This window comes from Rhopalosiphum maidis, chromosome 2 (assembly GCF_003676215.2).
Source record: "Rhopalosiphum maidis isolate BTI-1 chromosome 2, ASM367621v3, whole genome shotgun sequence".
NCBI classification, from domain to species: Eukaryota; Metazoa; Arthropoda; class Insecta; order Hemiptera; family Aphididae; genus Rhopalosiphum; species Rhopalosiphum maidis.
The window spans coordinates 77,474,889-77,501,696 of record NC_040878.1 but is presented as its reverse complement, the minus strand read 5'-3'; the positions used below and the strand labels follow the sequence as shown (position 1 = coordinate 77,501,696).

Here is a 26,808-nt window from a genome sequence, read left to right as displayed (position 1 = left end):
TTATTTATTACTTTATTAGTTACAAAATAGGTTTATAAATTGATGATGAAAATTATAAGGTATTCATATTCATAAAGATACATAACTGCATTTCCTACTTCTCGTTCTCAACTTTGGTCAGGCCTTAAGATTTCGTCTGTACGGTTATACAATGAATAGTATTATGAATGGACAAATGGTATACTTATTAGTTATTACTATTGTCTATTACGGTATACACCTACGTTATTACTTATTAACGATAAATTATTATTTTACCCATAAATGGATAAATATTATGCGTAATAATTTTAGTTGGTTACTTTAATTACAAGACATGTACCTCGTTTATGTATTTACATTATGATAGTATTACAATTTACAATTACACATAATACAATATTATTCTGGTGCATACTTACACGGTGTCACTAATTAAAATTTTATTCTTGGATCATTGGTAATTAACACAATATTATGCATATATTATAAATATTTTCAAAATATCAATAATGTTGTTTTAATGTAAAACCTTTACGTCGGAATCGTAGACTTTCACGCCTAGCTGCTGCGCATCGCATCAGTCATCCGAGTATCCGACGAGCGAAAAGCCGAAAACGGTTTGCTTTGCCGCCGCGGACTTTTGACACCCAATGGAAGACTCGGCGGGACAGGGGTGCCAACGGAGCGGTTAGCGCGTGCAACATGTGTGCCACGGTGTTTTCCGTCCTGTCCCGTTCATAATATACAAATACAATATTATATTTTACACACACAAATACACAATTGTTATAAATTATTTATCTCCGTGGAGCGATAGTGTGCGCGTGTGTGTTTTTTCATGTGTGTGTATGTGCGAGCGAGTTTTAAGACCGTCGTCGGTGCGTTACTACAAAACACTACAATACCACGTCTCTCTCACTCGCACCAGTCTTCCATCGACCACCACGATATTATTATTTTTATTTGACGTGCTCTTCGTGTGGTGCGTTTCGTAAAAAAATGGCGTTTTACATCTCCGCGGGACGTGACGAGTGACAACGAGTGCCGTTAGCCAGAAAATCAAACAGTACGCCCGCCTAGCGTGCGACGCGTTTACGGTCCTGTTCACCTTACACGCACGACCCGTTTATCCCATCCATCTCGCACGCACTAACTAACCGGTGTTCAGAAGCAAGTAAACATGCCTGGCGCTTAGCAGCCGCCAGCCGCCAGCCGTCAGTCCGTCTCGTGTCGAGTACCGCCGTACGTTAGATAGGTACGCCAGTAACTAGTAAAATACTGCCGCACGACTTGCGCAATTCCGACGTTCTTATCTCGCGAACGTTCACCGGCCGTTGTTATTATCTTTGTTGTTGTTGTTGTTGTGCTCCATCAGTCCATCAACTCCATCGTCGTCCTAGTACTCATCATAATGGAAGTCGTCGAAGTTAATGATTACCAGTGTCATTCTGACGGCGAAGAAGTCGTGCTACTGGACCTGGACAAGGCAAACGGTGTGGAAGACTCGCCCGAGGTGCACGAAGTGACTGTGGACGACGCCAGCGGTATGGACGTAATAGAGACGTGCGACGACGATTCGCAAGATCGAATGGAGATCACTGACGTGGTTATTGAAATAATTCCAAACGACGGAGGTAGTGCGTCTGTTGGTACTGTCGCTGACGGCGATGTTTCAGCATCGTCTGTGAACAACGTGTCCAACGATCAGACAGCCGAAAAGGTAGATGACGTACAAATGGAAATCGATCTGGAAGATAAAATCCCAGACAAAGTTGACAATTCTACAAATGAAGTAATAATTAAAACCGAAGAATTAGATAAAAACACCAATGATACTACAGATACTACTGAGTCTATCATCGATAATAAGGAAGATACTGAAGAAACGAGTGAAGTTAACAATAAAACGAACAAAACGAAGAGTTTAGTAAATGAAACCAAAAAAGCTGATGGTTCGTTAGTTTTAACCAAAGACAAAGTAACTGTTACAATTCCCCAACATATCGCTGGACGTGATATGGCATCTTTATCTGAAGAAACACTTCCTCGATCTGGAAAACGAATGTTAAAACCTAGATTTGGTGTTAAAGTACCTTATATACATATGACAAGTCAGATCGTAACTCAAGATGAAATCGCTAAGGAGTTATTTGAAAGATTTCAACAAAAGTATCCAATTACCCGTGTTGATAAACCAGACAAACTTTTTTCAATGAAATTATCTCACCGAATATCTAATAACATTTCTACATTAAAAACTCCAGATGGAAAATTAAAAGATGTATCTAAAAGCCCCAAAAAGTTATCAAGTACTAAAAATGAATTATTGAATAAAAAAACAGAAAAAATAGATGTAGATACGAGTAATAAACCAGATCCTATTAATAAAACAGATGTTAAATCACCAAGCTTAACACAATCTATCGAAAATAATTTAGGCAATATTGAAAGTACGAATGTTCACAAATCCAATAATGATTCCAAAGAATCCACGGAAGTTAATGATTCTAAACATATTGAACAAATAACTAATACTCTACAAATTTTAGATCAGTCTGCCGACCAGCAAGTCAATAATGTGTCTGAAGATAAAAATGATGAAAAAATATCTTCTAATGAAGAATTAATTGCTATACTCGAGGATTTTGAAAATATTGAAACACCAGATACAAATGGTAACCAAGTTCCAGAAACACCAATACCCACACCACCGAAACCACCAGTAATAAAAAAGAAAATAATCCGAAGTACTACTAGAACTAAAAGATCTAAACCAAAATTAGATCCAGAGTTAGAAAAACAAATAGCTTTAAAACAGCTTCAAGAAGTTTCAAGACCAAAAAGATTTGATTCTCTTTATGCTAAAAGAAAATTAGAAATTGAAAAGAAATTATTAGCCAAAAATGATCTTAATTCTGTTTTGAAACGAAAAAAACCAACACCTGATGATGTACCTGAAGTTAAAATAGCTATTGATCAATATATTAAGTCGTATACAGATAAACGTCAATCAACCGTTAAAGTTGAACCAATCTCCAATGATAATGATGAGATTATTAGTGAGAATACTGAAGAAGTTGTGCCTGAAATTAAAACTAACAATGTTGTTAAAGCAAGAACAATGAGAGAAATTAATCGTCTATTAGGTGATGAAGGAGCAATAAATATGATATATTCGCTTGAGAAAAGAAGATCTCCTGGTAATAATAATGCAAAGAATATTCTTCCATCAACTAGGCGCAAGAAAAAAGACTTAATGTTGAAAACTAAATTAGTTAAAAACGCCATGCTCAAAATGAGTTCTCCCGCTACTGCGTCATTGTCATCTAACCGCCTTGGGCGTCGTTCAGATGTATGTACTCCATCTATTTCACCTGAGAATAAGTGTACAAGGAAAACTTCTATAGATTCACAGGGTTCTGATCAGTCTATTAATTTCTCTGGTAGAAAAACAATTCCAGCTGACGAGTCTAAAATTATTAGAAAACATTCATCTAGTAGTGAAGCATCTAGTGTCGGTGGTAGTCCAATACTTCCTGTTCCTGAAGCTATACCTATCAATAACTTAGCTATAAAACACACACCTGTAAAAGCCTTGAGAGTATATACCCGAAAAAATAAAAACTCCAATGATATAATACTATTGAATTCAAGTGATCCACCGTTTGTTGAAGCGAGCAAAGGAACAAGTAAAAATTTGGTTAAAACCAAAAATTCTGTCAACCAAAAAGTTAAAAAGCAACCAGCATCAACAAAACTTTCGAGTAAGTAAAGTTTAAACTTGAATTCAAATAGATTTTATTATTTATGTTGTACTTTTTAAACAGGATCATTAGCAGAAAGCATTAAAAAAGAAGTTGAAGATACTACATATAATGAAATCACTTTAAGACGTTATGATGGAGTAGTACATATTACATTAACACCAGTTTCAACTGTCATGAAAAATGCTTTAAATATATCAGTAAATCCTGTTCTTTGATAATAATTAATAGTGTTTTAAAATATATATTTATATTTGTATTTTATTCAATTAATAGGTGATGGAAGAATTGATGAAAGAGTTGAATAATTTAGAAAATGATGATACTTGTAAAGTGGTTCTAGTGTCTTCTGCTGGCAGAATATTTTGTCAAGGTTTGGATATAGCGCCTCTAGTGCATGATGATCCAGAGAAATGTAAAGAAGCTGCTTTTAACGTTGCATCTACTCTTAAGTAATTTTGATTATAATTTCTTTATTTTATGTTTTAAATTTAAAAGGCAGTTCCCACTATTTTATGTTGCATATTTGCATCTATCTAGTTTATATCATAAAAATTTATTGTTTATTCAACATCATTATAAGTTTATACATTTTTTTTGTGGATTTCTAGTTGAGCATTTAATAATAATTAGTACTTAAAAATTATTTTATTTGATCTATATTTTTATGAATATAAAACTATTAATTTGTATCATCTTCTAAACTTGGTATATCTATTATCTGTACTCTGTTCAATGAAAGAACAGCATGATTCTGCATATAGGTAAAATTATATTTTTCTTATAAATATTAGAAATACTGTAATATTTTATCAGAGCTAGTTAATTTGGGTACTTTTGATCATAAAATATTGAACACAATCTATTTAATTTTATTAGTGAACATTTTATGATTTTATAAATATTTTAAAATGAACAAATTTTTTCATCTTTTGATAGTATTAAATGTAAGTTTATAAAATGTAATAACTGTATTTATTTTTTACAGGAAGTTTATCACATGCTTAAGTGATTTTCCCAAATTACTTGTAGCTGGTGTTGATGGGGCAGCAGTTGGACTTGGCGCTACAATGCTAGTCCACTTTGACTTAGTTTTTGCTAGTGATAAAGCAACTTTTGAAACACCATATGCACAACTTGGTCATATTGCCGAAGGTGCTGCTACAACAATTTTAGGTAGACTTTTAGTCGCGGAAATGATTATGGGTAGTCAGAGATTAACTGCTGGACAAGCTCACTATTATGGCTTAGTAACTAGAACATTATGGCCAGATCGATTCCACGATGAATTAATTCCATTGGTAAAAGCATTAGCTAGACAGTCATTACAGGTTAGTTATATTTAAAAGTCTTCATACAAATTTACTTAAATACAAAATACAATAATAATTATTAAATCTAATAATTTGTTTTAAATTCGGATTAAGTAATTCTTACTAACATTGATTAAATTAAAAATTAGTCTCTTTAAGTACATTAGAATAGTTGATTTGAGCAATAAAATCATAATCAGACTTATTTTAATTCGGCACTTAACAATGTACATTCTGCTCTGTATGATGTTCCATAAAATAACATTTCATATGTTGTACTTTCTTGTCTATCTTTGTGTAAACACAAATGGCCGTATGGACAAGTGCATTTAGTATATGTTGAATAGTAATCTGTTCTTATATATCCACAAAATTCACCAGCGTTGCAATCTTTCAACTGAAAGAACACATAAATTAATATATATTTATTTTTCATTATGACAACTTTCATTATCTACCTTTTTACATTTGAACAAATCTTCAACATAACTTATATCAGTAGTTTCATTGTGTTGGTCTTTTTGTTCATGTTTTATTAATTCCCAAGTTGTATGATGTGGACAGTTACAGTGGACTTTGGCTTTTATTTGAACATTGTTATCCTCTCTACTTTTTACAATCGTTATAGATTCATCAGATTTTGTTGTACAATCGGGCAGTTCATTAATGGGCTTGCAAAACTAAATTGAAAAATTGGATTCATTTTAATTTTATTAAAATATGTATTTATCTGATAACGATAAAAACCTTAAGTTGTGAACGGTTGTCTAATGGCATACTAAGATTATCATTTGTGCTCCACTTTGATGGACATTCTTCACGATTTGGGCATTTACATAAACGTTCAACTTGATTTGGAAACCAAAACCTAAGGTGTACAATATTACATACACTATTTTGTTCACAAATGCTTAAGTCTCGTTCACTTTTTGCCTTAATAAAAATTAAACATCAATTTATTATTCTTTTAACATACTAAACATGGATAAAAATAATTTACTTGTCCTGGGTATATAAATACTGCATTATCTATTTTACTAGATGTAACAGTCGTAAATGTAGATATACAATGCACATTGACTACACTTATTAAAGTGTATGCAATATAATTAATCCACATGATTATTTTGTAATAGTTTCTAACTGAAAAATAATATAAATTAAGTGGTAAAAGCTACAGTTCATAAATAAATAATATACAATATATTTTTTTTTTGTGTTTAGGCAATGATAACTTCTAAAGCTCTTCAAAAACAAGAAACCAAAGATAAATTGGCAAAAGCATTAGAGTCTGAAACACATATCTTAGTACAACAATGGACTGGTGATGAATGTCAACAAAATTTACAAGCATACTTGAAAGATGCAGTTGACAACATTAATACTTAACTATATAATGAATTTATAATTTGTTTAGTGTTCACCGTGCGGCCTCCAAAGTTAATAATTTTATGGGGTTAAAATGCTACTCGTCAGAAGCGTTGTATAGAAATTTAGCTGATGTTAATAGGTAGCCAATATCTAAATTATAGAGGATTTAGAATAACTTTTATACTCTAATTATTTCCAACTGATTCATTTTTATAACTAACAATTGTATTTTATTTTAATTAGGTTTTTTTGGTTAGTTTATTAATTGTAAGCAATTACTTATAATTATAAATTAGTAATTTTTTATTTTCAACCAATAAATAAAGGGTTCATTTCACTGGCATTTATCATAGAAAAAGACAGTATCACATTTTAACTCTTTTCATTGGCATTTTATTATATATATATATATTATTTTTTTTTTTTGAGCACCTGGACTTTATAATTTATTTTTATTTATATATATACATATATATTATTTTAAAATTACAATATAAAACTATATGGTACTCCTATTTTATTTAGGTGTGTTTATTTAAAATGTTTAAGTTTGAACTACTTTAGTATACAATTTATGTTATTTCTCGTACATTATTTATTGTTATAATCTCTGTTCTATTTTAATTTAATTTTTTGATTTGAAGTAAAAGAAAAGGCAAAAATCTATTGTTGATGTACATTATATTGCAGAAAAATCTCATTTTTTTTCTAAATTCTAAATTATTTTAATGTTATAATAATGAGATGTGCAATTCATGTTAAAATAAAATTAAATAAATTAAATTTACTTCTGTTTTTTGATTTACTCTCAATCTTCATAAGTTTATTATCGACTGGACTTAGGTTAAATAAATCTTCATCAGTAGAACAACATTAAAAATGTTAATTTAATTGTTATATGTTAATTTTTCATGTTAGTTTTACGATGTTAATAAATAAATTTTAATAATATGATCCTATTAAATTTGGCTACACATACAATACATATACCTAATGATGATTTAATGTTTAATCTTAAAAAATGATATTATAATAATAATAAATTATATAAATTGTATTTTGTGTTAATGTACAGTAAAATACGATAATATTGCATAAACTAAATATTTGAGACTAATATTAATTAATATGACTTTTTTTTAGACTTTAATATTATGTTATTATTTAATCTTTAATTCTTTATTATATATATATGCATTTTATGTATTATCAGATTAAACAGTGATCACTATTTCATGTTAAATATTTAATTATTAAAATAATAATGGGTCGGATTTGTATTTAGTAAATAATATATGGAAATCTCTATTTTTGTTAAAAGTATGACAGCATGTTAAACAAATCACATTCAGTTTTAATAAAAATAAATAACTTGTAAGCAACATTCATAAGATTGAAATTAGTAATAAATATATTTGTATTTTTGGACAGAAATGTATACACATACATATTATGTAAATTATATCACAGTTCTACAAGAAAAAAATGTTGGCTTTTTTTTTGAGAATTTAAGTTGCTTAATAACCGTCAGTATCAATTTTGAACATTTATATTTGAATTAATTTTAAATTATTAAAAGTATTGTAATTCAATCTTTTTGAAAATAATTAATATTATATTTATATTTGTTTAAAAATGTAATAATTATAAATTATTATAGTTTACAAACATGGTAGATGTCTCAAAAATAAAGTAGTAACAAGGAATTATATAAATTTAATGTTTCTATTCTAGTTATATCTATATATTCAGTTGCTAAGGGTAAGTAAATTGTTTTAAATAAATTTTAATTGGGCTACAAAGAAAATAAAAGTTGGAATAATATGTAATTATTAAAAATTATATTTAATTGTATTAAAAATCATAGTTCACAGGGTAAATAAATATCTTTGACTTGATGAAGGAGTCAATATCCTTATTTTTTTTAACTAGGATCACTATTTAAAAAAAATGCAATTGATATATTATAATAATTTAAAAATATTAATAGATTACTTATTTTTTAAGTATCGGTTTTATACAAAATATTAATAAAATTAATTATTCACATAAATTCAAAAATATATTTACTTGGAACTACAAAATGTATTGACTTAATAGTTAACATATGGTAGCTACATCACCAATTATATTTGTGGTAGTTTTCAATCAGATGACTACTAATCGATAACTGTTCAAGTATGATTTAAGTTTTATAGATAAGGTTTAATAATAATATTAATGTTTTATAATATAAAAAAAGCTTTTAGACATCTCTAAACAAACACAAAGCAATTTATAAGTTGTTACAGTGAATATATTTTGTTCAAAATGCCAACCTATAGGTTTCATTATGATTATAAAAGATATACTAATGTGTAAGCCTATTAAATTGAATATTACCAAAAATCTAACTAAAGTATAAATACCTACAAATAAAAAAATAGAAAAAATGTAGTCATACCATTGCACATTGATATCAATTAAAATGTAACATTTAACAGTGATTCAATAGACAAGTGCAGCTCAAATTCATAGTAATTAAGACTTTTAGAATGACATACAACTAACAATAGGCATTTATGGGAGCATGACATTTATGGTATCATATTGTTTAAATATAGAAGAGGTACTGATATTACTAATAATTGATAAAATTGTTTAATTTTAGGTACTAACTATAATTTAAGAAAATACCACTATTGTTGTATCATAAACTACAATAATATATTATGTTATATTTATATAGTTATTGGTGCTAGTTCTCAAAATGTTATGATATATATTATTTAAATTGAAAATATATAAATTGGTATAATAGCAGTATATATATTATCTGTATTTTATAATGGGCAAGGGCCTAACTAACATCTCTGTTAAAAAAATTTGTAGACACATCAATGCAGATTGAAAGTGTACATGTAAACTGTAGTCACTCACTAGTCATGTATTTAAATTACCTCGAGTACGAGTTATGAAGAATCGGTTGAAAAAGATAGATCGCAACAAGACTATTGTCACAAAATCATTAATGTGAAAAAATGAATGTTTTCGGTCTTATAATATTTTAAATAAACAGTAGGCAGGTAGATATGCGTGTAGTGTGTACTCACTAGTTGGTAGTTAGGTACCGGCAAATTCTAAAATGTCATAGATTCTATAGTGAATTGATGTTATTGGTGTTGTAGGCACAGCACAAACGATTTAAGAATTTTAAAAAATACGCTGTATACACATATGCCGGAGCTGAATTCTTGAAAAAACGTAAGACGCGATGATAATATTATAATAATATTTAATATTTTAATATCTGTAAGTTATCTATTTTATCTTGATAAATATAATATAATCTTCTTCTTATTTCTTATTGGCTACATGAATATATGATTGCCTATCAGATGAGTTGCCATGTGTTATTACTATAGTTGTTACCACCCACGGTCCATGACGTAAATACAATTTTATCTACAACGTGTATTTGTGTTACCATCTTAGTCCTTAGATCGTACACGCTATACAATAATTTTATTATAGTACAGCATGGCTAAATATATTTAGCCATCGTCACATGTATAATGCACAGATATATATATATATCTGTGGTGTAAATGTGTAATGTTTGATTTAATGTTACTGTAATATTATTTTATTTGTGTTTTCTATGCTGTACGTTGTTTGTTCAGTAGGTACTACAATACATTGACTTTATAATTTATAGTATAAACTCAATGCTACATTAGCACGATTTAAGATGTGGGTAGCTATATTAGGTACATCTAATGTGTATTTGGTATCTTAAATTGTGCCTACCACATTTATGAGGTGCAATTTTTAACATTATATTATTTTAAAAGTGTCAAATAACAATTTTTTTGTTATAAATATAGAAATCAACATTAGATCGGAAAAACTGTTAAGTTGGGGCTATAAATTCAATATTGGTTGTACGGGACTATATTTATTATAAAAATATGAAAGACTAAAATATACTGTTAGGTAGATACCTTCAAATTGTTAGGTTGTTATGGTATGTTACTCTTAGAAACTTAATCTCTCGTTCAACTTCGTTCAAATTGTTTCTTAATAATCAAAACAATAACAAATATTTTTTCATACCCTTTTTCAAGTTCAGCTAAGCTCATGTCTGTCGCTCTTTATCTTACATGAGGTTACTTCACGTTTTTTTCCAATAATAAAAATGTATTTAAACGGCTTGAATTATTCAAATAAATAAATAAATGTGACTAATATTAATTCTATATAATAAATTAAATTGTATCAATTTTTATTTCTGCAATTTTTTGCATTTTATACGTATAGGTAATTACTATAACATATATATCTAATGTTTTACGCCAATATTACACCTAGGCATATTATGCACAAATGCACAATACATATTATACACTATAATCTCTATCTATCTATCTATATAAATAAAAAAGAATGTCGTTTTTTACCGCACTCGTAATATTGAAAACTATTCGTCCAATTCACTTGAAATTTTACATGGATATTGAGCATGATCTGGGGAAGGTCAGTACCATTTTGGATTATTTGCATTAAGTAAATACTTATAAAAAAATACATAATAGTAGTATGTAAAAGGGGATTCTGGAGCCTCATCCTCATCCCTCATCCTCATCCTCATCATCTCATTAACTGAGCCGCCGCCCGATCCGTGACGTATACGATATACCCCGCTACCCCGCTCTTCCCTCATCACCTAATCATCGAGCCGCCGCCCGATCGGTGACGTTGAACATTATGGAATGTACACATTAATGCTAAAGTCTAGCATTTATACCACCGAAAATGTAAAGAATGTATTATATTTAATGTATTGATACTTACTAACATGAATATTATATATAATTTACCAACTTAAGAGCCTGACCGAAAGAGCCGACAGCTCTTCAGTGTTTCTCCAGCCTTATAGCTCTTCGCACCACAACCGTTCTCACGCTCCGTGTTGTCATTACCTGTCATCACTTAAAGGACAATTATTAAAGGATAAATACCTACTATAAATTACACTAAAGATATTAAAATTTATATTAGTGAATAACATAACCGAAAATGTAAAGAATGTATTATATTTAATGTATTGATACTTAATAGCATGAATATTATTTATAATTTACCAACTTAAGAGCCTGACCGAAAGAGCCGACAGCTCTTCAGTGTTTCTCCAGCCTTATAGCTCTTCGCACCACAACCGTTCTCGCGCTCCGTGTTGTCATTACCTGTCATCACTTAAAGGACAATTATTAAAGGATAAATACCTACTATAAATTACACTAAAGATATTAAAATTTATATAAGTGAATAACACACATTAATGACTGATATTAGTACCTTCTGCCAGACGTATACAGTGTAATATCAATTAAGTATCAATATTCCCATTCGTTTATATAAATCCTGAAAATAGTCAACAGTCCTCCAGTACGTTTTAAACCGTCGTATACGCGTCTTCATGTTTAATTTTTAAATATTATTTTTTTTCTTTTACTATTACCTTAAACAACATGTTTAAATGCGAACAGTGTCCGTCGGTTTTCATACGTAAAGATAATTTAGTGAGACATGGAAAAATTCACGATGGTGTTCGTTTCACGTGCACTATCTGCGCGTCATCGTTCAGTGTCATGTCAAATCTTAAGAGGCATGAGAAAAATACTCATGGTATGTATACTTATTTATTTTTATTATTAATTTATATCTAATATTACATTATATCTAATGTTTTTTCCAAGGCATCGTTCAGGCTCATCGTCAGCCTGCACCGGTTGTTGCTCAACCCACTCGACAGAGTGTCATACAGTTCGCGCCTCGCGTTGCCCCACAGGGCGACATACAGATTCCCCCTCAAATTTTCATCCCCGATATCCCAGCTGGTGGCTCGAACATGGTATCCGAGGACGAGATTTGCATGGCAGCTATGGAAGAATTTGAAAAAGTTCAAGACGATAATACAGGTTAGTTTTATTTTTAATATTATAGATGGGGTATAATTTCAAAGATTCGTATAAATCATAAATTTTATTTATATGCTGATGGGTTGCACCGGTTGTCAGACCGTTTGGTAGATTTAATTTTAAACGATACATAACATTTTTATTCTATTATAAGAAAATTAGTTTCTCTTTAGATTTATTAGGGGTTTTTTAATTTTATTTTTAAGACTCTTATACAACTACGAGCGTAAACGGTAAACGAGTTTCCACCGCCAACACCACTTCGGCTGCTAGAGCGAAAAAAGCACGCATGGATATGGTGAAGTCCCCCGGGTTAGTTGAAATTTCATCGTCAGCGGGTCGAAAAATCATCTGGTATTTCACAAAAAATTTCAATAATGTTAAAAATTATACCGACTTTCTACGTCCTCTTACACCGGCTCTGTCAGACATGATGAAAAATCGCGTGCAGCAACATCCAATAAAATTTAGCTTAAAGCTCGTTAACCGAAGTGGTCCCAGACCTCCTTTGCATGCGTGTATTCCTCTTCCTTTATTCCCGACTCGTTTAACGTGCTATAAAAGTCCCTCTTCCTCGGTAGTCTCTCTTCATCTAACCTGCTCCAACTATCTGTGTACTCGTACGGGTACACTCCCTTCCGAGTCACGAGCGACATATCGACTTTATTAAAAACTTTAGCGGTCTCTCTGAAGTTAGGCTCTTCTGTTAAGTTAAAATTCAATGGTAATTTGAATGCGGAATCTGCAGTACGGCCACCATGTAACAAGGTTGCCGCGACCCCTGAGGACGCTACAGCCAAATCGATATCGCCTTTTTTTCTTACCTCTACTAATATTAAATTTAACAAAAAAGTTTTTCCAGTACCTCCTGTTGCGTCTAAAAATATCAACTCTCTTTCATTTTTTTCAATAATATTCATAATTCTTTCGAACGCTTTTTTTTGATCATCGACTAGTCGTGATTTATTAACATTGATGTATGCATTTAAATCTAATATATTGTAGGTATGATGTTTCACGTACAATTTCGGTTTCGTGGGAAATATTTTGTGTTTGATCCGTTAAAGTTAACTCCCATTGATTTAAATGTTTACCAGATATTAACAATCATGCATCCTCTATGATTGTAAGAGCTTCATTAAAGATTACATCTGTGTAATCCATATCACAATTATCATCCCAGTGTTTATCATCTTTAAGTAAACTAAGTCGTCCGCATGCTTCTCTGTATATGTTTCATATATAATCCCATCAATATTTCTTATATCTTCATATGATGTTGGCCCATGTATATTATGTAATAAGATTCTTAGGAAAAACATTTGGGATTACTTGGATGTATCGTATACATTCGACCCATCGTATCAGCTTTAAATATGTTTAGATGTCCACTGACTGAAATTCCTTGTTTTCTAATATTAATAAACTGTTTGGCTGAATTATCCCATGTATAATATTTCGGAATTTTATAATAATACAACGTCTTGGCGAAATGATCAGCTTGGCATCATTTGAAAAATGCTGTTAATGTAGTTTCTGGTGGTGTTCTTGCTTTTTTTTTCAACATTCTCATTTGAGAAGTAAACACGTTGTAGTATATACGTTGTCTATTTTCTAGGTATACAGAGAGATGAACTATGTTGAGATACCGCTCATGAATAGGGAAACCTAAAATCCGCCATATTGCTTCGTTATTATTTATATATCTTCCAGATTGTAAGTCTTCAATTTCATTTTTATTATTATTTTCTATCATAAACATTGCTTGATCACTATCTTTGTTAATATATTTTAATATATATTTAATGGAAATAATTTACATACATATTTTAGCATTAAATATTAATATGTCCTTTTAGCAGTTTTAAAATTAGTGGACAGTAGGGTACAATCCACCTGTTATCTATTTCGACTGTTTTATATTTCCCAAGCATTATTTTCATTTTCATGTTAGTTTTAAAACCACCATTCGTTGTACTCTTTCTGTATAATAGATATCCTTTAGAATTAATCCTGGTTTCATCTATTAATTTTCGAGGATAATTAAATTTGCATTTGCCATTTTTCATACCAGGTGACAGCGGATTCCATTTCCCATATGGTCCATGTATCATGTGTTTTTTACAATTTCAAACAATTCAAAATCTTTCTCTGGATCTGGTAACTCGATTAAAATGAAATCATCAATTTGATTGGGATGAAGTTTACTTTTTAACCATATCAGAATGTGAGCATGTGGTAACTTCTATTTTGCCATTCTAATCATTCTATTGAATAAACCCATGATAAAACTTCACCAAAAATATTACTTTTTAATATTAAATCCATTAATTTTTTCAATTTCAATTTAAATACTCTTGCTATTACAAGACGTCGATCTCTTGGTTTCTGATGGGGTAATAGTTATTCTGTTATCTCAGGCTATTGACTATTACATGTTACATGTAATAGGGTAATTATTCGTATAATATTAATTCATGATATTCGGCAAATTTATTAATTATTATTGCTAAAATTTTCAGTTTCTATGAATGGTACTCGTTGAAATATGATACAGCGGAAAAAATAGAAGAACCAAAACGTCCAAAACCATCTACTTCTAAAAATATAAATTAAAGATTTGTTGATTGTATTTATAATACTAAATTTATTATAATAATTAAATACTAAGTAATTTTCAACTTATTTTACTGCCTACTTTAATTTTTGTTACGAGTATTTAGAATGGGAAATCGTTATATTTAAAATCAAATATATTTAAAAAAAAATTCTTCTTCTATTTTAAATGATTGTAGTCACGACCCGGGCTAACATAATAATATATTTTTATAATTAACAACTGACGGTCAATAAATATAACTATAAAATATCTGGCCCAGGGAAGACCGGGTAACCCCTGCTAGTAATTAATAATAAATATTAAATAATATAATATATATATTATGTATCATAATATATTATATTTTAGTCATATGCCCACATCAACAATGTTAAGCAAAAGCTACCAATAATAATTAACCTAAATAGCTATCTCGTACGGAACTTTGCAGACATAATAATATAGTCTGCAAGTCTGTCTAGAGCGATGGTCACTTAGTGGCTTAGCATACTATTAGACAGGAGTAGATTGGTGAATTTTTTCGGCTCAAATCGGATCATGCGTCGCAAATGTAACTTTCCCCTCTCCCTCTCACATAAAAGGCATAATTTTATTTAAATTTCAAAATTTGTTTAGTTTCCTAAATTAGTAAAATATATAATACTTATAATTATAGCCAATAGCTTTGGGTTAGTCAAATGAGGATAGTCTGTTTTAACTTCAACTTAAAGTTTGATCTTATTACATTTTTAAATTTATACAGAAAATATCCTTAAATAATTTGTAACTAATAGACATTCAATTCAAACTTTCATTTTATATTCTAATCCTTTTATAGAAATATTAAATACCTACATTTTATTATTTCTCCAACTGTTCATATTATAATATATTGCCTTGTCTTTACTAATTTACTATATAAAAATAATTGACAATTTTCTCCATAATTATCAATTTTTAGTTTATTAATTATATAATTAAATTAATAATAATTACATTTCTAAAACTTAAATTAATATATTTTAATTCAAATTATACTCATTATTAAGTACATATAGGTACACCTTAGTCCATAATAACTAAGTTCTCTAAAAAGTCATTTATTTTTGTTTTTCAATTGATAGTTGAATACTTCAATTACTTGGTTAGAATCTATATTACTCTAAATAACTTTATTCAAACTGTTCGAAGCCAGCTTCTAATTTATCTTTGTTCATACTATTTTTCAAGCGAGATTTAATTACTTTTAAAATTGAAAACGAGCGTTCGCAAGCCACCTACTCAAGTAACAATTTCCAATGGTAAAGGTTTTTAATTTAATTTTAAACATTTCTATGATAATAATAATTAAACATTTAAAAATTAATATTTATTTTAATACTTTTTATTTATAATTATATATATACCTCTACGTATAAAATACGAACAAAACATTCATTTATAAGAAACGAAGATTATTTGTTTAGAATTTTAAAATATGTGCAATTATACAATATTAATAATATATTACAACATAAGGAAATAGGAAATATAAATATAATTTTATTTATTGTTTTACTTTTATTAGGGTACGAAATAATGTTATTACGTATTCATTTTGCAAAGTATACCGTTACTGGTATATAGTTTTTGTTTTTGTATATTTATATTATGGTTGATGCTGATTTTTTTTTTTTATTAATTGTTTATGTTACTTAACCGTTCATAGGCTGATTGTTGATATACCTGCTGTACGACCTATATGTGGTATAATCGCCAATAAAGTATATCTATAGTAATATATTTAATGATATATTGTCATATTAATATACAGTAGAGAATAACGAGAAGTAGAAATGTAAAATATAATATGTCTTATACAAATAGTCACATAGATATGGTCTGCTGACTGCTTGGTACTATTTTTTTCTGCTGCGTGTCTTTTTTTTTAGTTTGATAATATATAATTCATGATGCTTAACATTTACAATGTCATAATAATTTAATTTTTTGTTACTGTCAAAATGTCACGCAGTGTAGAGTTTAATATAGCTTCAATTTTTTATTGTATATTTAAAATATACATATATTTTATAATTCTTAATGTTATTTTATAGTATGTAAAGAATTTAAAATTAATATAAACTATTAACAGTGCCACAGTGTGCGGGGGCGGGTGAATCTAGCTAGGAATGCGAAAAAAATGGTATACTAATCAGTAATCACAAACTATGCACCTTTAATCTTTGTGAATTATAAGTAATATTGTAAATAAGGCTTATTAATAGGTGTAGGTATGTTTTCTTGCAGCGTCTGAACGTAGCTCTATATCGTCAAAGCTGTAGGTGACTTGCGGCCTGACGTGTTGTTTACGATGTTAGAGACCGACGAATTCCAGTCCGATAATATTTTAACTGGTAAGCTGCGATTCGAGCAATTATATAATTACCTATGTACCTGGCAGATGCAGTAGTGGGCTACATAGCGATAAACGATAAACGAATTATTCGATACGTGTGGGCAGTATTATATCTTTATATAATATGATTAACATTATTAATATTATTGTATTATATTCTACAATTAAAAAAAACCATCAAAACAATATTATTTATATGAACATTAAACTATAAAATATAATGCTATTAAGTTATATTATATTATTATTAATTTGATTTGAATATTTGTAAAATACGTTATATTAATTTATTAAATTATCCTTTGGTTAAAATACTTTTTTAGATATTGTGATATATATTTTGTTTTTATGTTCACAACAGTATTCTCGTCATTTTTTTAATCTACTATCATTTCGGTTTGTTGTTGTGTAATCAGTTTTTGTCAAATGTCACCATCATGGACCGAATGTCAATTGAAACACGTATGTTGGTTATCAAGACCTTTTGCCAATCTAATGAAAGTGGCGCAGAGACTGTGCGACGACTTCATATCTGATTATCAGATTTTGACGCATCTTACTCGGACGGGACATTGCTCCCAATGCTCCCTCTCAATGTGTCACCTATTCATTGGCTAATAAAAAAATTGAAAAAACTGGTTCATCTGTTTATTTCAAAAGCCCCAATTAGGTTAAATCTTATCGTAAAACTCACCAGACAAAATTAAGAGGTAGTTATTGATAGTTTTCTCGACCGCACTTCGGCCTGTTAACAAGCTAGGGGAGGACAATCAAATGATATAATTTTTTATACGTAAACTGAATGTTATACCAAAACTGTACATATCCTTTTTTTGTATTTATTTGAAAAATAAAGTTTTTTTTTTAACTAATTTAAAAAAAGCGTTCTTTTCATGACGTCCTAAATGGCTATATATTATCATGTATGTAATACATACATTATTGTGTGGTCGCAACTCGTACTTTATTTAATTATGAATTGGGCCGCAATTCACTAACACCAATCGCCATTTGCATCTATATACCGGACATAGTCGACGGCACGGTTCCATACCGTTCTATTGCTTGACAATACAACAGGAAAAATTTACCTAATAAGTTTTGGATTCAATGAGTTCCATAAAGTACATTTTTCATTACTACAAATTTTATAGTATAAAACAAGTTGGAATATTTAAATTTAAGAAAGTGAGAAAGTATAGCAGCTAGTTGACCTACAGTTGTAGGTGTCAATATGGTGTACCTAATAATTGACTAATTCAATGAAATATAAGTGTTAAATTTGAATTCAATGATAATTAATTTTATATGAAAAATGATTCTGAGTGAAGATTTGGTTCAACCTATGTTACTAAGTATATTTTATATTTCTATATCATAGTTAATTTTATATTTTACTATTAATAACATATGGTATTGGTTGAATTAATTTTTGCCAAAAACGCTGAATGTTATTGTGTCATTGTGAATATACAGAGTGTCCCACGAAGATCTGTCAAATGAAATAATGAAATAACTTTTGTTTTAATCAATAGTTTTATAAAATTTCTTTTAAATATAAGTACTTGCGCTACATTTTTTATTTTTTAATACAGAAAATAAAAAACTTAAAAATTGATTAAAATTTTTAAAGAACCTTCAAAATAGCCAATTTGTAAATCTGATTGAAAAAAAAAAATTAAATAGTAAAAACATTTATTTAAGTCCAATGGCTGATTTTTACAATTTTTAAATATCAATATTCTCGTTAGGTAAATTAAAATCTAGTCAACGAATTACTATTATCAAGTTTTCAATTAACAAAAATCGTTATTCTTTGCTTAAATATCTAATTTCAACCAAATTTAAACTTCAAATGTCTAAAAAACATATTGTACTTATTTTTTTTTTAATAGTGCGCATGAACATAATTTAATACACTTTATATAGATATTTAATAACTATTAGGTATTTTGGTATTTTATTGAAACTTTATAAACGTTTTATGGTTATAATCATTAATAAAAATAATTTGGAAAACCATCCAAATAAAAAATAAAAATACTGTAATATTTATGTTCGTGTTAATAATTTTTTTTTGTTTTTTTCCGATTATTTTGAGATTAATTATGATTATTTTAATTTTGATTCTTCAATAGAATTTATTAAATAACTAGATCTTATATACCAGAAACTATAATGAAAAGTACTTTTACATAAAATACAATTCGTTTCAATAAAGTTTGTAATGTTAAGTATAGAACTTTTTTTTTAATAGGTAGCGTAATTCTACTTTTCCTCTTAACGTTTTGATACACAAATAAAATAAAAACGGTTTAATAGGAAAACAAATGTAAGGCTTTATTTTATAACTAGTAGTGCACCAACACCAGTAAACCCTACAACTGTTGTAAAAATAAATAATGTTTTACAATAATAATCGTATTTTCGGTACTTTGCACACTTAACATATCATTGTTACAATTAATATTAATAAGTATAATGTACCAACTATATCATAATATTTATAAAAAACTTAATTCTAAATAAAAAAAGACTCATTCTATTCAACTTAATATTATATAATATAAGTTTACAAATAATTTTCACTGTTGCATGAACTCACTGAACTTAAAACCCCCAAATATGATTCATAAATAAATTATATGAGTTTAATTCGTTTATATTTTACAATATTAACTATATGCTTGATTATTTACCGATATAACTTATGTTTCAAGGAAGATGTACAATATTCAATATTAATTATGTAATAATAATTTAATACACAAGAGGTTCTTAATTTTAACGTATACTTTGAATTCAATGATAATTATATAATATATTATAACGACTGTCGACTCATAAGTTATACCAGCACTCAAAATTATAACTAATTTATTATAATTATATACAAGTATCATATTACATAGGTAAATTATTTGTATAGCTTAGAACTTATTTTATATGTGAATCAAATTTAAACAATTGATTTGAATTAAAAATACGTGTTTTTCGTCTACCTAACTCAATTGATTTTTCGTTTATAAATATTTTATAAAGATATAATTAATGTAATTCAACTATTATTATTATAAACTTATAAACTTATAACATTACTTACAAGTTATATTATAAGTTTATACTTATAAATACTTTACATTTGATGCCATCAATAATTATGTTAAGTAGGTACTTCAGTGTTTTTATGATATTGTATGATATACTATGACATGTATAGATTATCTACATGTGGGTATGAGTTTATCATGTCAATGTATTTGGAAAAATAATTATTTATCATAAATATTATACAGCTACAACTATTATAGTTAATTGTTAATACAAAGTTTTGGTAAAAAGATTTTCGTGATCATTTTTTTAAAAGTGTGACACAATCGATTTTAAGAGTTTATTTGTGTAAATATTTTAAAAGTCAAATACAATTGGGTATGAAAAAATTTTATATTCAATGAATTGTGTAAGTTTTAAAGTTCTGGCAGAGGAGTAGAGTAAAATATAGATTTATACATAGTTGACAAATGACGACTTATATAATATATTTATATGCTTATTATTATTTACGTTCTCGTAACACTATAACATAATATGATCAAATTTCTTTTTGTCAAATAAACAAAAGTAAAAATTACATTTACTCAGCAATTTGGTTGTTTTCATTATATTTTGTCCAGTCGACCCATCCACTTCACCTATAGGTTTAACCTGAAACGATACATTTTCGTATTATGTATATTGTGTTATCAATGCGGTCATATATATATATGCAATATTAATATTAAATAATATATACTTAATATTGTATCTACTATCTATGTACATAATATATTCAATTAAATTCGCTTATATAGAAATAATATTGTATTCAGCAAGTGTGTAGATATTGAAAATAACGGTAGTTATATAAAAATCCATAGTTTACATAGCTATGTAGTATATGCATCGTATATGCTGGTTCCACGTAATTTGGTCCGGTAAATTATATCCGACGACAATTGATCCGCGACATTTGATCCGGTTCAAAAAGAACCTGTACCAAAAATATCATGCTAAAAAATGTCCGGTAACAAAAAAAATATAAAATATAAATACACAGTTATTTTTTAATTAGTTATCATTTTATTTTCATAATTTTTAAAAACGTCATTATAAAAGTAATAATATAGAATACAAATGTTTATAAATTAAAATTATGAGCGATACCCTTCAAATACGTATTGATATTTGTAGTTTCATAGTTTTCTACTGTATTTTTAAGACGTTGGTCTATGTTTTTATATTTTATTTTTTTTTGTAGGATTATTTTCACCCAGAATAATTTTTTCTAATTTTGCTTCTTGGAGCCCCTGTTCCTGCTTCAAAAAAGATAAGCATTTCCAAATAGTCGTATGATGACATCCCAAAAATGCATTGAAAGCATGGTGCCAACCTTCAACAGCATTGTTTGTTCGAGGTTGGTCATTAATTACATTATCATAACAGTTCCACATTTCTATTGGAAATAATGGTTTTCTTCTTCTATTACAAACTGTTCGACCTATCCATGTTTCCTCAAAGTAATCTACTAATGGTTCAAATAGTTGTTCATTATCAACAAAATATTGGGATTCTAGAATAGTATTAAAAGATTTTACTACATCTAGTTCTGGTACAAATGCTAAAGCACATAATTGTTTAACGTAGAGAGCAAACGTTGAGTCTTCTGCATATTTTTTTTGTAACCCAGTAGATTGTACTTTACGCTATGTACACTGGCCAAAATGAAAAAAACATCCACTTTTATGTGCATTAGGAAAAATTTGTTTGAACGCCGAAATAAAAGATTGCTCAAAATCTATTTTAATAGATTTTTGGTTCAGATCTGGTTTTAATGTTAGCAATTGTCTTAAAACTTCAGCGTAGGCTTCTTTTGTACGACTAGTCATTAATATATACACTAATGGAATAACTAAGCTACGTGTGTAACAATGGATTGTATATAACTGTGAAAATATAGAGGGAACAAATTTAAAAGTTCCGTCACCAAACCAGTCATCCGTTTCTTGAAGCATATTTAAATTGTACTGAGTAGTAAAAATTAAAATTCTTCTTTCACTACTACCACTATCGTATGCCAAAAATGTTTCGTTTTTGTTAGTTAATTTATATGTTTCAGGTATAATTAAGTCTTTGGTATTGCATGGATTAACTGGAGCATTTTCTTTTATTACTCGAGCCCGTTGAATAGTCCTTGACAATGATTTTATGATTGGTATTTGTCCAATTACCGGAAGTTTGGCCTAACACATTTGAAATGATATTTCTTGTAGAAGTTATTTCTGTTATAGCATATTTTATATTTTTTTTGTTACCGGACGTTTTTTAGCAGGATATTTTTGGTACAGGTTCTTTTTGAACCGGATCAAATGTCGCGGATCAATTGTCGCCGGTTATAATTTACATTCAAATGACGGGTCACCGTATATTCTAATATGTTATTGTTCTACGGAAGCAGAAATTTGTAATATTATTTAGATGGTGAAGGATAGAGCGAGGAGTAATGCCATGTCTGTGTTAATTCTGTATAAGTTTGCTTAGGTACTTGGTTCCTATAATATGACCTAAGTATAATATTGAATTTTTTGATTTTAACTCACATGTGTTTCGTCTTCGGACATCCACGTTCTGTTTTTCTCATCGACCGCTCTTCCCCTGCTTGCGCCACGAGTAATCACCGGTCCTGCAGCCGCAGCCGCTGCAGGTGCTGCCGCCCCTAAGCCTGCAACTCCAGGACCAAACAGTCCAGACAGGCCCGTGCCCAATAATCCTGTTGTGCCTAACAACCCTGTACCCAATATGCCGTTGACGCCACCCAATATAGATGGAATGGCCCCGTAACCGAAACTACCGACGGATCCATAGCCTCCGTTGTGCAGACCTCCATAACCCCCACCACCAAATCCAGGTCCACCTCCGAATCCTCCACCACCGAATCCATTACTGTAGCCGATCCCGTGGCCGAAAAAAGGTCCGGTAAAGAATGACTTTAGAGTCGGTATTAGCAGTATTAATAGCGCATGTAGAAGGAACGCTAGGAATGCCAGTACCGATATAAATGTTGACGGTTCTAAGCCAAAGCCTAAACTGTAAAAAACAGATAAAATATTGTTATACATAATATTTTGTTTTATTTAAAATATAGAATAATGTTTATTAATATAAATATTCTAACACATATATTTTTCATGTCATATATGTACAACTGTACGGTGCTTATATATATTTTTTTTTCACAAAAATATAATAAAAAAGGTAGGCAACTTAGGCAAGTGATGAGTACCGCTCTGTTATACATTAGGTATCGAGGGGGGGGGGTTATAATTGATGTATTATATTTGAATTAAATAATAAAGGTATCATTGATATATATATCGATTCTAAACGGAGACGGTCTGTCAGCCTCTATCACAAATTCACAAACTATATTTCATGATGTTGTTTTATACATAGCTGTTATAAAGTCATTTGTTTTACTTTTAATTACAGTACGTTGATAGAATTTTTTCTGAAAATTTGCATTTATTGTATAAGTAATATTTAATCATTTTAATATTGTATATCAGGGGAATATTTAGAAATTTATTTTGGGAGGGGCTGAGGTATTTTTAATTATATTGAACTTCTAAAATGTACAAATGCTAGGACATAATAAGCAGACTAATAAATATTTCTTGGATTTCGGGGGGATATGTTCACCATATAATATCAATTTATATAATTCAAAATGATAAAATGTAATAATATCTTTCTGTGAATACCGACAATATCGTAAAACAGTAAAATTAGATTCATAGTATAAATAGATAATATCTTAAAATAAATTTAAAATACCATAGCATATAGTAAAATTAGTAAAAAGTTTTTAAATTAAAACAAAATTTAATTAACATTGTTATTTATCGTTTGAATAATTGATTTCACCCAAATTTAAGCTTAAAACATCTATAAAAAATAATTTAATCTATATATATATATATATGTGTTTTAGATTTTTTGGTTATAACTTATATAGTTATATTATAGTATGGACTACTTTATGAAGAATTTCTTATTTCTTTTTAAATTTATTAAGAAAAGTTTTTATGAATTTCAAATACAAAATAGTTTGAAATTGTTTGTGACCTTGACGAATTTTAATATTTTTGTACAGATATAACTGATACAAGAACAACTTACATGTGTAGAATCTTGTATTAAATTTTCAAGAATTTTTGCCCAGCAGATAATTTTTTTATGAAATGATTTTAGAAAAAAAAATGAAAATTGTTTATACTATAAAAAACTCAAAAAGAGTTAAAAATGTTGAACGTTTTATCGTATAATGACTATAATGAAAATAGTAATATAAAAATTTGGAGACAGTTTCAATTTTCAAGTGTCTATTGTTATTATTTTTTTTTTTTTTAATAAAATAAAATATCAAAAAATTGTCTAAAGAGAAATAATTATTTTACGTGTAAATATTCAATATTGTGAAAATTTTATCTTAAATGCTCATGAAAAAAAAATTAGGCTTTCGGATAGAATTATTTATATAGATTGTAAAACTTATAAAGAACCTTGTGTTATATTTTCAAATCTTATAGATATAAAACTTAAAAAAATTTAAAATAATTGGCAATTTTCGCGATTTGTATGCATTTTGTTTCTAAAAATGTTTGTTAAACAGTAAAAAATCCTTGCTTTAATTTTCACTAATTAACTTTGTCTATTTTGATTAGGATTATTGAATAAATAATATTATTTTCGTTATAGTTAAGCCATATAATAATTATATATATAAAATTTATAGATATATGTATTAATTTATTATATTTTTATAAATATTAACTGTTTTAAAAATACCTACTGGTTAATGGTTATCTTAAATATAGTAAATAATGTGTTAATAATAACAATAATAATAAAAGTTTCATAGACACGTATACTATAAGTCGTATTATTTTAGCATTTTATTAGTGTTTTTGTGATTTATTTTAAATGTAATCAATATTTTATTTATTTTTAAAAATTATTTTTATCAGAAAATATATATATAATATATAATTTAAATTTTCTATAGAATATATAATTATTGCTTACCCGTTGCCTCTTGATGGTTGATAATCGTCAATACCATAAGATCTATCCATGTCCATAGCTGTAATAATGACTAGTGAGTAATGTTTACTTTTTAATGTTTTCCGATTATTTATAATACATTTTAAAATTATCCTACTTCCAAGAATTTCTGTCCAGTAGTCGTATTTCCGTTACTTTTAGCCGTAGAACCGTATCGGAGTAGGATGTCAAAAGCAAAAAACATCAAGTATACACATTTTAACATTATGTAGTCAAAACTGTCACAATTTGAACATACAAATTTAAATAATTACACTTTATAAATCGCAACGGTTCAGATAATTCAATTATAATGTTACATTGTTTCTGTAACAATTAGGCATATTATAATGACTGAAATATAGATCAATTGGTTAACGGTTAAGGATGTATAATACTTTAATCGTATTATTTTGTATACATTTCGAAAAATAATAATACATACATAAATATTTTAACAACCTATAACCTATATTTTCGATACATCAATGTATGTATTTAATATATAAGTTAAAAGATTACAATTAGGTATCTAAAGCTGTAATCAGTTATCTGAATCGGCTATCTGTAATCTCTAACCGAAAAATGTTGAGTTTATTTTTATTACTTTATAATACAATTGCATAATATTTTTATTGTAAGATTATTCCGACCAAATTGTAATATTTGTAATTTAATAATTTATTATTATTATTATTATTATTTATATATAATACTGTACAATTCAGTCATTCAAATCAGTCATATCTACGCTTTAACGCTTATACAGTTATATTCGTTATATACCAGAGAGTACTTATATGTTTTTATTACAATAATACGCAAATTAAATTTAATTGATTGAAAATCGAGATGAATATCTACTGTTGGTGATATGTAAGCAACAGCTTGAGCAAAGATTTTGATAATTTTAAAGTAGTAGTGGCGTGCCCAGGAATTTTCGATGGGGGGATATATGTTATAAGAAAAGACCGGATTTATTTGCATTAAAAACACTCAACAATTGTATAATTATACCAACAAATATATAAAAATTGCTTAATAAATTGCACTGTAAAAACACAAAAGTCATGTATAAAAAAACTAAATTCTTTATCATAATTAAATTAATTAAAAAAAAATTGATGAATGTATTACTTTTTTGAATTAAAATTAATAATTAAATATATTTCCAAATTATGTTCATTAAAATTAAATCTTGGTATTACTTTTGAGTTTTGAATATGCACCAATAACTAGTTACAATATAACGTAGTTTTTCTTTGTACAAACATATTTTAAG

General features: G+C 28.2%; 4 protein-coding genes across 4 annotated transcripts; 2 read left to right on the top strand and 2 right to left on the bottom strand.

Annotated features, from left to right (window-relative positions):
• Positions 1-776: 776 nt before the first annotated feature.
• Positions 777-6,857, top strand: LOC113551426. Its single transcript, XM_026953663.1, has 5 exons — positions 777-3,746; positions 3,810-3,946; positions 4,023-4,198; positions 4,735-5,077; positions 6,284-6,857. The coding sequence occupies exons 1-5, from the start codon at positions 1,394-1,396 to the stop codon at positions 6,446-6,448; spliced, it is 3,174 nt and encodes a 1,057-aa protein (XP_026809464.1). The 5' UTR covers positions 777-1,393; the 3' UTR covers positions 6,449-6,857.
• On the bottom strand, positions 5,136-9,716 carry LOC113551427 (protein giant-lens-like). The gene is made up of 5 exons (XM_026953664.1): positions 9,523-9,716; positions 6,060-6,202; positions 5,807-5,992; positions 5,518-5,739; positions 5,136-5,456 (listed from the first exon to the last, which is right to left on the bottom strand). Exons 2-5 carry the CDS (start codon positions 6,177-6,179, stop codon positions 5,262-5,264), a joined length of 723 nt encoding a protein of 240 aa, XP_026809465.1. The 5' UTR covers positions 6,180-6,202; positions 9,523-9,716; the 3' UTR covers positions 5,136-5,261.
• A 2,187-nt stretch (positions 9,717-11,903) lies between these two features.
• On the top strand, positions 11,904-15,006 carry LOC113552600 (zinc finger protein 668-like). Its single transcript, XM_026955452.1, has 4 exons — positions 11,904-12,097; positions 12,169-12,390; positions 12,597-12,744; positions 14,913-15,006. The coding sequence occupies exons 1-4, from the start codon at positions 11,941-11,943 to the stop codon at positions 15,004-15,006; spliced, it is 621 nt and encodes a 206-aa protein (XP_026811253.1). The 5' UTR covers positions 11,904-11,940.
• Positions 15,007-20,963: 5,957 nt separating this feature from the next.
• On the bottom strand, positions 20,964-25,563 carry LOC113552599 (glycine-rich RNA-binding protein 3, mitochondrial-like). The gene is made up of 3 exons (XM_026955451.1): positions 25,509-25,563; positions 23,024-23,510; positions 20,964-21,092 (listed from the first exon to the last, which is right to left on the bottom strand). The coding sequence occupies exons 1-3, from the start codon at positions 25,556-25,558 to the stop codon at positions 20,964-20,966; spliced, it is 666 nt and encodes a 221-aa protein (XP_026811252.1). The 5' UTR covers positions 25,559-25,563.
• Positions 25,564-26,808: the final 1,245 nt, after the last annotated feature.